We start from the raw sequence: 11,852 nt of genomic DNA, 5'->3' as shown, positions 1-11,852 counted from the left end.
GAGAGTTGGGTTTCAGGCTGCTGGCATCAGCCTTGGTGGCTGCCCTTTCTGTTGGCTTCTGATAGTTCAGACCATGGTCCAACCTCCTCCCCTCTTCTTCCACAGCACGCCCCCCCTTCAGTGGCCTGAGTTGTCCTACCTCCCCACAATGGCACTGGCCCCAAAATAGCTTCCATGTGAGGGCTAGAGAAAGGAAAAGATTAGACCCTTGCATGAGAAAGAGAGAGAGGAGAGAGAGGAGAGAGAGGGAGAGAGAATAAGAGCTGTCAGGTGATCCGTGTCAAGGAAGGTATAAAACCCCTCTGGGGCCAGACCGGCCTCAGATCCCAGCTGTCGAGGCCAGGACACCCATTCAGTTGTATTTGCCCTTTTTGTCTTCTTCAGACTGCGCCATGGCGCTGAGCGACGGGGAATGGCAGTTGGTGTTGAACGTCTGGGGGAAGGTGGAGGCTGATATCGCAGGCCATGGGCTGGAAGTCCTCATCAGGTAAAAGGAAGAGATCCCGTGGTCCCCATCACCCACCCCTCAAAGATGCAAGGGTGTTCAGATGCAAGGTGGAAAGTTTGCTGCAGGATTCACCAGTTGACTGCATTAGTTGAGGCTGTTAAAACTTCCCCTTGATTTTCCTTTGTTTTGAAGTGTCAGAGATTTAAGTCAGAGAAGGGAAAACCCTGGGTGCCTGAAGCCCACCAAGATGAATCCTGGAATTACAGACATTATAGAGTTAACGAGGGTCCTGAGAGGTCTTGTTCAGGCACCTCATCAACAGATGAGGACAAGAAGGGCCTGAGAGGAGAAGGCCATCCCTAAAGTCACAAGCCCATTAAAGTCCATAAGCTGCCGAGGCCGACATGGCCTTTGAGGTGACACAGGTCTGCCTGTAGGCTTGCTCTTCCACTGAGCAGTTGTGTGACCACTGAGAAATTATGCAAACTCTCTGGGCCTCAACATCCTCTCCTGTAGAATGGGGGAAATCCTAATGCCTACCTCACAGAGTAGAAGTGAGAATTAAATAAGATGCTGTGTGTGAAGGACTTGGCACCATTCCTGGCATACAGTGAGTTCTAGAAAATGTTCAGAACTGTTATAGATGAAGCCCACACTAGGGAATCTCTCAAGGTGCTATAATTAGAAAACTGAAGACAGAGGTCCCTTCATGAACTTTGGCCTTGAGTATGTCTAGAATTTGAGAGCTCAGAATACTGTAGCCTCCAAGTTTCTACAGCAAGTGGTTCCTGGAAAAAAACAACAACAAAGAAAACACAATTCTGATTTTGTAAGTATAGAATGGCTTGTGAATAGACTCTCATTTTCCATTGCCTTCTACCCCAAATGGTGGTAGACTGACCTCTCCTCCTGAACCCTTCCTTAATGATCTGGGTCAGCTCAAGTCAACAGCTTAATGGTCAACATTCACTGTACCTGGAGGAAGTGGGCCCTGGGGTTGCCGCAGGTGAATGGATTGTCCTTGGTGCTTTAACTTACAGATGAATTTCTCCTTATTCATGAGCCAGGGAAGCTTTTCCTGTCCCACTCAGATGCCCTTTCTGTCTACCTTGGGCTTTGTCCATTCCCAGCTCCCATCTGCCTGGGGAGAATGGCCAGTCCTGGAATCTCAATTATCTGAGGTTTGAACCTTTACAGGTCAGTGCTAGAAACACTTGAGGAAGGACAGTCAAGGTCTCTGTTGACTCTAACTGGCATCTTGGGGTGTTCCCTATGTCCTCTTCCTCTTGTCTCTGTCAGCTGGCTACCAGGGCTGCATTGATGTCTCCTGAAAGGACATCCTGAGTCTCTGAAAGGCTCTCCCCAAGTTGACATCAACTCCTCAGCCACTCATTTGCTATGTGACCTTGGACAAGTCACTACACTTCTCTGGGTCCTATCTCCCTATTGGTTGAGTGAAGGACTGTCTACATGATCTCTGAGATCCTTTTCTGTTCCCATGTCCTGGGATTCTCTGAGTCCATGATCCGCTCTTGTTTTTGGAGAGGAGGCAGGGTGTTGAAGATGAGGGGTAGACTAGAGTTTGCAGATCAATGGTGGAGGGAGGCTTTCCAAGGTGATCTGGGGGCTGCCAGCCCTGAGGCAGTGACTTGGGTGTCTTGAGGAGCCTTGGGATATGGTGTCATCAGGGAAACATTTCCTCCCTTCCCAGGGTGGACCTTCCAAGGGGACAGGAGCCAGGGAGGCGATGTGATGTGTGAGACTTCTGGCCCCTGGAAGGTCCCCAGAGTGCCCAAAGCCCTGTCACGTCTTAGGTGCAGAAAGGGCAGAGACATGCCAATGGATTCCAGTGTTTGGGTGGGGGAGGGAAGACAGTGCTAATGCCCAGGGCTGTAAATGCCCTCATGGGGGCGGGCCTCTGGTTCTGTTTATGATATTGAACCTGGGCTTTCTTACTGACCTTGGAAAGGACTTGTCTCTGAATCCTCTGATTATAAAAGAGAGACCATTCTGTTAACTCGAGTCTGTTGGTAAAACACTGAGGCCTTCACTGCAAGTACATGATCATAGAGTTCTAGAACGTAAAAGCTGAAAGATCAGTTGGAGATTCTGTCTCCGGAGGCAGGCTGCTGAGTGGGCTCCAGGCTCCTGCCTTTCCTTTTCTGTTTCATTGATTTTTGCTTCTTTCGTTTGACCAAAGGATTTTCAGGCCATGAAAAGTTTGAAAACCAATACTGGCCAATATTTTTCATGTTATAGGGAGGAATCTGAGCCTGAGTGTCTCAGTCAGCCAACGGCAGCTATAGGCAGAACCTAAAATTCCTGGTCCTAACAATGACGATGATGATGATGATGGTGACGGTGATGGTGATGATGATGTTGGTCACGATGGCAGTAGATGATGATGGAGCTGCTGCTGCTGCTGATGGTGATGATAGTGGTGGAGATGATGAAAATGATGTTGATGATGGTGATGATGATGGTGGTGGTGATGATGATGGTGACAGTGATGGTGATGATGATGTTGGTCATGATGGTGCTAGATGATGATGGAGCTGCTGCTGCTGCTGATGGTGATGACAGTGGTGGAGATGATGAAAATGATGTTGATGATGGTGATGATGATGGTGGTGGTGACGATGATGATGGTGACAGTGATGGTGATGATGATGTCAGTCATGATGATGGTAAAGATGATGATGGAGTTGACGATGGTGATAATAGTGGAGATGATAAAAATTATGGTGATGATGGTGGTTATGATAAGGAGGATAGCAAAGATTAATACAGCACAAACATACTGATTGCCAGGCACTGTGTTAAATGCTTCCCACATGTCAACTTATTTAAACCTCACAACAGTTCTATTAGGTAGATATTATCATCTACATTTCACAGAGAGGTTAAGTAACTTGACCAATGTCACACACCAAGTAAGAGGGGAGCTGCTATTCAAACTAGGCAGCTTGGGTCCAGCATCCTGCTTTTGATCACTATGCACACTGCCCCACCATCTTGCTACATGAGAGATGAGTGCCCATCCCCACTCTGGTTCTTTTGCTCTAGAACAGAGAAGGGTTTTCACAGGTCTGAGCGAATTCTCAGTCTTCCATGTGGATATCCAGTTGGGCTTCAGTTCAGAGGACAGCTGGGAAATGACCTCTTTGCCCTCTGACTTGTCTGGAGACCTGTCGGATAAACCAGGCAGGTTGACAATAGGATCGAAGATAAATACACAAGGCAAGTGCAGGTTTCTGAAACACTAGTGGGAAGGCCCTCCACCTATTTCCACAAAGGTGAGGGGCTTCTCTCTGCTCATTTTCTGAGTTGCTGCTGTCAGACAAATCGGAGAAGTTGGCCTTCTGTGGCCACCCTGGGGGCTCCCAGGTGTAAGACTTGGGGACAAGGGAAGCAGACAGATGTATTGTGCCAGACTAGGCGGGGGAACTAATTAGCCTGATTCTTCTGGACTGTTTAAAAATAAATCTGGGCTCCTGCTCTGACTGGTGCCTGAGAGTGGAGGGTAGGCGGAGGGCAAGCCTTAAAATCTGGAGACTGAGAAATCATCTAGACAAACCCTTTGGTTTACAGATGGGTAAACTGAGACCCAGAGAGGGTGAGTGACTTTTTCAATGTCACACAGCATGTTGGAGACAGAGCTGGAGGCAGATCCAGCTTCCTTAATTCTCAATCCCCTGATCTTTCCTCCGACATCTGGGAGAAGGGGCTCTCAAATGTCTAAGATGCCCAGCTGCATTGTGGGTCCCAGGTCCTCAGTCCTCTTCCGCCCCAGACAGTCTCCCCCTAGTGTCCTGGCCTCAGGCCTTTGTCTGTGGTGCCAGGTCTCCCATCTGTCAGGCGGGAGTACAAGGATCATTGTCACCAGATAATAATAGTCAGGAGCTTGGAGACCCTTGGGTGAAAGGTGCCAGAGACAAGCTGTCAGTGGAGCACAAGACTTTGGACGGGCCCTGGGGTGAGGTGGTGACATTGGGCATGGCTGTGGGTAGGAATGGGCATTCTGGGGAAGCACAAGATATGCTCCCGGGGGAAGTGATTGCTCTCTGTCCGTGCTACGTGATGCATGCTTGTGAATATGTGTCTGTGTGGGAGTGTGCCTGCGTGTGTGCATGTGCGTATGAGTGTGTGCTCAGAAGACATTTATGAGTACCTGTGTGTGTGTGTGGAGGTGTGCCTTTGTGTGTGCTTGTGTGTATGGGTGTGTGCTTGTGAAACATATGAGTACCTCTGTATATGTTTTGTTCACGTGTGTCTATGTAGGCGTATGTGAATGTGCACACGCATCCATAAGAAAAGGCGTGTGTGTATACACTCTTGAGTGGACATTTTTGTGTGTGCATCATGTATGCAAATAAGTATCTTTGTGTAAGAAAAAACAAAGCATGAGTAGTCATCAAGGGTATAGACATGAAGCTAGACTGCCTGGGTTAGAAGGCTGGCAATTACTTAGTCCTTCTCTATTTCCTTGTCCATAGAATGGCATCCACCTCATAAGACTGTTGCCATCAAGTCAATTCCAACTCATGGTGATCCTGTGTGTTACAGAGTAGAACGGCACCATAGGGTTTCCTTGACTGTAATCTTTATGGAAGGAGATTGCCAGGCCTTTCTTCCATGGTGCTGCTGGGTGGGCTCAAACTGCCAACCTTTAGGTTAGTAGTCAAGCACAAACTGTTTGCTCCAGCCAGGGACCTACGTCCCTCAAGCTGTTGTTGTTAGGTGCTGTCGAGTCAGTTCCGACTCATAGCGACCCTGTGTACAACAGAAGGAAACACTGCCCAGTCCCACACCGTTCTCACAATCGTTGTTATGCTTGAGCCCATTGTTGCAGCCACTGGGTCAATCCATCTCATTAAGGGTTTTCCTCTTTTTCACTCACCCTCTATTTTACCAAGCATGATGTCCTTCTCCAGGGACTGATCCCTCCTGATAACATGTCCAAAGTATGTGAGACGCAGTCTTGCCATCCTTACAAGGCTTATTAAATGAGAAGGAGGAGGAGAAGGAGAAGAATGAGGAGGAGAGGAAAGAGAAGGAGAAAATAGCAAACATTTACACAAACTTACTGTGTGAAAGACCCCCTGCTGGCACTTAGCATATCCTATCTCATTTAATCCTCACAACACTTCTGTAAGGTAGGGACCACTGGTATCCCCATTCCTCAGATGAGAAAGCAGAGGCACAGAGAGGTGAAGTTAATTGCCCAAGCTCACCCAGCTGGGAAATAGGGGAGCCCAGACCTGAACTCTGGCTGCCTCCAGACCCACTGTACATCCCAGTCTCTGACTCCAGCCTCTTGTGCCAACAGCCTCTTCAAGGGTCATCCTGAGACCCTGGAGAAGTTCGACAAGTTCAAGCACCTGAAGTCAGAGGAAGAAATGAAGGCCTGTGAAGACCTGAAGAAGCACGGCGTCACCGTGCTTACTGCCTTGGGGGGCATCCTGAAGAAGAAGGGGCATCACCAGGCGGAGATTCAGCCCTTGGCCCAGTCCCATGCCACCAAGCACAAGATCCCTGTCAAGTACCTGGAGGTAGGAGCCAGGGCAGATGGAGAATGCAGGGAGAGGCCTCTGAGAGGATGAGGTTTGGGTTTGAGTCCCAGCTTGTCCGCTAACTTGATGGATGACCTTGACTTTGTCACTTCCTCTGTGTTCTGGTTTTCTCATCTGTAAAATAAGGATGTCATCCACTTGGCCTTCCTCCTGGGGTCATTGAGAGTGAACATATTTCTTCCTCAAGTAAAATTAGTATATGGTTACCAAGGAAGAGGGGAGAATGGACATTGAGTTCACAACTTTCAGCATTTCCATAGGTAGAGGCCACTATCACCTCCACTGGACAGATGAGGAAACCGAGGCACAGAGAGGTGAAGCAACTTGCCCATGGTCACAGAGGTAGCAAATGGCAAAGTCAGGATTCCAACTCAGGTCTCCGTTACTCCAGAACTCCGGGTCCTAAACCCTGTGTGATTTGGAGTCTAGGACATCAGGACTCATATGACATGAATTTAGTGGCACTTGATCAATTCTGTGGTGGGGTGGCCAGCAGGCTGGCTCTATTGGTTCTAGGACCTTTACAGGTGAAGAACCTCAGGTGTCTCAGGAACAAGCAATTGGTTTGAACCTCCTTAGATGGGAAGACAAGTTGGGTGGACCTAGGGGAGCCTGAGCTTAAGGTCCTCTCTCTATAACTGGTGGGAGGAGCGGGGAGGAAGGAGAGGAAGCATTGAGGGAGCTGGGGAGTAAAGGACCCTATGAATAAGTGCTTCCCTTGGGGGTGGGAGCAACAGGAAGGCTGGTGTAGTAATTAGGATGAGATAATGGTGACAGCTACCAGTTAGGATAGGCCACGGTAAGCATTTACCTGGGTCATCCCATGGAATTCTCACAATAACCCCAAAAGGTTAGGGATTGCATTCAGTGTCTTCTTTTCCTCTCACATAAAAGAAGTTTCAGAAGTGGGGGTCCAGAGCTGGTGTGGTGGCATCACAGTTACCAGAGACACAGGCTCTTTCTTTCTGTGCTGCCATCCTTAGCATATCGTGTCCATTTTCAAGGTTGCCTCATGACCCTAGATGGTTGCTAGGGCTCCTGCCATCTGGTCCGTATTCCAAACAGGAAGCAGGAAGAAGAGAGGAAGGCTGTCTTTTAAGGAGTTTTCCCAGAAATCTTATCCAACATGTTTTGTTTACATCTCATTGGCCAGAGCTTAGTTACAAGGCCATGTCTATCTGCATGGGAAGCTGGATTATGTAGTCTGTTGCCACCCAAATAAAACCAGTGTTCTGTTGCCAAGGAAGACGAGGACAATGATTATCAGGTAGGCAATTAGCAATCTGTGCCCTAGGCAGGTAACATTCTCATCTCCATTGTACAGATTTGAAAACTAGGGGCTCAGAGAGATTAAGTAGCTTGTTCAAGGTCACACAGCTAATACACCAGGAAGTAGTCAGATCTATGGTACTCCAGAACCCAAGCTCTTAATCTCACTTGGCACAATATGTCCCATCAACAACCACCACCACATCTGTCTTAAGCCTCACTTCCCTGCATTCTCCCTGCCCCCACACACAATCTTGCTTGCCCAGCCTACTCTGCACCACAGGGCTCACAGATGGTGCTGAGCCAGTCCTGCCTTGGAGATTCTGCAGTGCTGTGGTCCCTGTGGTCTTCTCTTGGTAAATCTCTGTTCACCCGCTAGCTCAGAAGCCACCTTCTCTGTTTTTGTTCCCAAGCCCACGAGGTGTTCAGTGGCTCCATCTGCTAGCTCCCTTTGGTGCTTTCTGTCATAGTGCCTTCCGGACTGTGTTATAATTTATCTCTACACAGCCATCTCCCCCACTGGGACATGAGTGCCTCAAGAGCAGAAATGGGCTCTCTTTCATTTCTATACCCTAGTGATGTGTGATTGTTGTTGTTAGTTGCCGTCAAGTCAATTCCAACTCACGGCAACCCTGTGTGTGCAGAGTAGAACTGCTCTTATATGGTTTCCAAGATGGTGGCCTTTTGGAAACAGATCACCAGGCCTGCCTTCCAAGGCACCTCTGGGTGGGTTCAAACCACCAACCTTTTAGCTAGTAGTCAAAAGCTTAACTGTTTGTATCACCCGGGGACAAAAAGCACAGTAGCAATTTTATGTGCCAGACTACGTCTCACATACTTCCGACATATTATTGGGAGGGACCAGTCCCTGGAGATGGATGTCATGCTTGGTAAAGTCGAGGGTCAGGGAAAGAGAGGAAGACCCTCAACGAGATGGATTGACACGGTGACTGCAACAATGGGCTCAAGCACAACAACGATTGTGAGGATGGCACAGGACTGGGCAGTGTTTCGTTCTGTTGTGCACTGAGTCACTGGGAGTTGGAACCGACTCAACGGCACCTGACAACAACAACAACAATTTTACATCCATGAGGTCTTTCAATCCTTAAGGCAGTCCCGTGCTGTCTCCATTTTCTCTCCATAAATCAAAAAAACCAAACCCCTTGCCATCGGGTTGATTACAACTCATAGCAACCCTACAGGACAGAGTAGAACTGCCCCGTAGGGTTTCTAAGGAGCAGCTGGTGGATTCGAACTGTTGACACTTTGGTTAGCAACCAAGCTCTTAACCACTGCACCATAAAGGCTCCTATCTTGCCATATTGTTGTTAGGTGCTGTGGAGTCAGTTCTGACTCATAGTGACCCCATGTACAACAGAACGACACACTGCCTGGTCCTGTGCCATCCTCACAACAGTTGTTATGCTTAAGCCCATTGTTGCAGCCACTGCGTCAGTCCATCTCTTTGAGGGTCTTCCTCTTTTTCGCTGACCTTCTACTTTACCAAGCATGATGTCCTTCTCCAGGGACTGATCCTTCCTGACAACTTGTCCAAACTATGTGAGACATAGTCTCACCATCCTTGCTTCTAAGGAGCATTCTGGCTGTACTTCTTCCAAGACATTTCTCGCCATGGTCTCTATGTACTAGCTTCATTTTCCTGGTAATGGGATTGTGGATGTCAGCGTGAGCGGTGATGGTGACACTGATATAAGGTGTTATCAGTCCTGGGGGAGAGCCACAGCCTCATCCCTCTCCTCTTCCTTTCCTTCCCTCCTTCCCTCCCATCAATATTTCTGTGCTTGGCCCAGAAAATATGATACTCCCCCAAAACAGAGTATTCAAAGCTATAACCATACTAAATCATTAAGTACAAAATGGAAACACATGCAAATGGAAAGTTTCTTCTAGATTTTCTGACTAAAAAATCCTTGATAAAATCACAGAATCTGAGCATTTCCCTTTTTTCCCTGCAGCCCCTATGTCAATGTTGCCCCAAGCCCAGTTGCTGGTTGGGTCCCCGTCCTGAGTGGTAGCAGAGGGTAGTGATAAAAGTGTAGGCACCTGGGTTCAAATCCCAGCTCTGCCCCTTTCTGGCTACATGACCTTGGGCACACAGCTTAACTTCTCTGTGCCTCAGTTTCCCGATCTGTAAAGCAAGGGTTGTCGCCACTGTCTCACGGGCTTGTGAAACTAAAGGAGTTAACCCATGGAGATCACTCAGAGCCATGCCTGATGCATAGTAAGTGTTCATTAATATGCCTGAAATAGAGAAAGTGGGATGTGTCTGACGCCCTGCCGGCTCCTGGCTTGTCCCACCCCAGTGACCAGCGCCCCTCTCATCTCCTGTATCTGCAGTTCATCTCGGAAGCCATCATCCACGTTCTGCAGAGCAAGCACCCTGGAGACTTTGGCGCTGATGCCCAGGGAGCCATGAGCAAGGCCTTGGAGCTGTTCCGGAATGCCATGGCTGCCAACTACAAGGAGCTGGGATTCCAGGGCTAGGCTTCTGTTGCCAGCCCCACCCACCTGGGACCTGGGACCCAGAGGAGGGTGGTGCCGAGCCTAATGTAGCAATGTAGAATTTGTTTGGAGTGTCTGCTTTGTTTATGAAAGGTGGGCAGGAGAGCAGGGAGCTGGAGGCAGATGTCCTTAATCGCTCCCCAAGCCCAGGGAAGGGCTTCCGTGGAGGGTCATCACCTTGGGGGCTGGGAGCAGCCAACCCTTTGCTCAGGTGAAATCATTCACAGTGGCCTGCAGGGTTTGGGTCATCCTTAACCCTCCTCGTGTCTGAATCCCCACCCAATTCCTCCTAACCTCCAAACGGATCCACAGCCCTACCCTCACCATCAACCCGAACCCAAGCCCTAATCTAAGCCCCTGCCATAAAAATTCTCTGATTCATTACTGCCCCTGAAGGCAGCAGAGAGTTCCTTTGCCACGAGGAGGTCTGGGAGGGCAGAACAGCCATGCCCAGCCCAGCCCAGCCCAAGGGAGGTGTTTGGGTGTCTGGAACATAGTGCATCTTCTCAGTTAATGGGGTGACTCACCTGGTTTCAATAAAAGACCCTGCAACATCTCAGTCTCCACGTGGTGTTTTTCATCCCCTAGAGCAGGAAAGAAGCCCTGGTGGTGCCGTGGTTAAGTGCTCAGCGGCTAACTGAAAGGTCAGTGATTCAAACCCACCAGCCACTCCACGGGAGAAAGATGAGGCAGTCTGCTTCCTTAAAGATTCCGGCCTTGGAGACCCTATGAGGCAGTTCTACTCTGTCCATAGGGTCACTATGGGTTGGAGTCGATTCCAGGGCAATGGGTTAGAGCAGGTGGATGGGCCCAAGGAGAGGAAGGGCAGGAAGGCAGACAGTGCGAGTGTGTGTGTGTGTGTGTGTGTGTGTGTGTGTGCTCGCATGCCTGTGGGGAAGAGGAGGGGGAGAGGAGTCTCAGGAAGGAGGAGGCGAGGGGGAAGAAGGAGGACAAAGAGGAGGAGGGGGAGGAGGAAGAGAGGCAAGGAGCTCAGCTTCCTTAGGCCGCCCCTTGGTACAGGCAGAGTGCAGGCTTCGGAAGGCGGAGGGCCTAGTCTCAGTCCTGGCCTGGGAGCGCCTTGTCTGGTTGGGGAGTGGGCAGCCCACAGGCCTTTGCAGTGTTGGAAATCAGCGCACAGGGGCTGCCAGAGAGGAGCCCGGAGGGGAGGGCAAGGACCAGGGAGAGGGAGGTCACTGTGGTCCCAACAACTTAAGCCACCTGCCCAAGGTCACTCAGCTAGTAGGTGCCGAGCTGGGATTCCAGCCTGGTCTGGAAGGCAGCAGGGACCCCAGCTGTGGGCAGCTGGAGAGACCAAGATAAGTGACAAGTCAGAGGCTGGCATTGACCTTCTGACCACAGAGGAAAGGCAGACACGTGGGGAACAACTTACAAACACAGGCCAGGAGATAAAATCCGTATCGCCAAATGGAGAGCTCACGGGCAGAATACCTAAGTATTGCTGCGAGATCCCAGAATAAACTGTTGGCATGTGACCAAGGCAGCCAGAAAAACGGCTGGGGCAGAGGCCATGAAGAGGACAGGAGAGCAAGGCCTGATGGTTGGGTGCCAGGCTGTGAGGACATTGACTGCCACCTGAGACTCTGGCACCATCTCTGGGGAGCCCCAAGTCCTCAGCACCGTAAGTCTCCAGGGACTCTGAGGACAGATCAACGTAATGTACCCTGCCTTGGCCTGTCCATCTCGGGGGCCAGACCCCCATGAGGAGCCTGGCCTCCCTGCCTTTGCTTCACCCTAAGCCTCAGGTTCACGGCCGCTGAGCAGGCCAGAGCTCATCGGCTGTCTGCAGACATGTCTTCAATTCTAACAGATTATTTCTCAGGCATGCTGCGGCATTGGACGCCTGCATTAAAGGGTCGGCTTCCACTCTGCTCCCAGGTTTGGGGAGTCTGCCACTCTAGTAGAAAGCGGGGGAGAAGGAGTGGGGCTAGAACATGTTTGGGGTTGGGGGGCTTTTTGATCTTGGAGCCTGGAGAAAAATTCCATGCATTTCTACAGTAATTCAGTGCAATACCCGG

At 49.9% G+C, this 11,852-nt stretch overlaps 1 protein-coding gene across 1 annotated transcript; it reads left to right on the top strand.

Moving 5' to 3' along the window:
• Positions 1-322: 322 nt before the first annotated feature.
• On the top strand, positions 323-9,798 carry MB (myoglobin). Its single transcript, XM_004373813.3, has 3 exons — positions 323-487; positions 5,778-6,000; positions 9,652-9,798. Exons 1-3 carry the CDS (start codon positions 393-395, stop codon positions 9,796-9,798), a joined length of 465 nt encoding a protein of 154 aa, XP_004373870.1. The 5' UTR covers positions 323-392.
• Positions 9,799-11,852: the final 2,054 nt, after the last annotated feature.

This window comes from Trichechus manatus, unplaced genomic scaffold, assembly GCF_000243295.1.
Source record: "Trichechus manatus latirostris isolate Lorelei unplaced genomic scaffold, TriManLat1.0 scaffold00027, whole genome shotgun sequence".
In the NCBI taxonomy this organism is placed as follows: Eukaryota; Metazoa; Chordata; class Mammalia; order Sirenia; family Trichechidae; genus Trichechus; species Trichechus manatus.
This window is presented reverse-complemented; position numbering and strand designations above follow the sequence as displayed.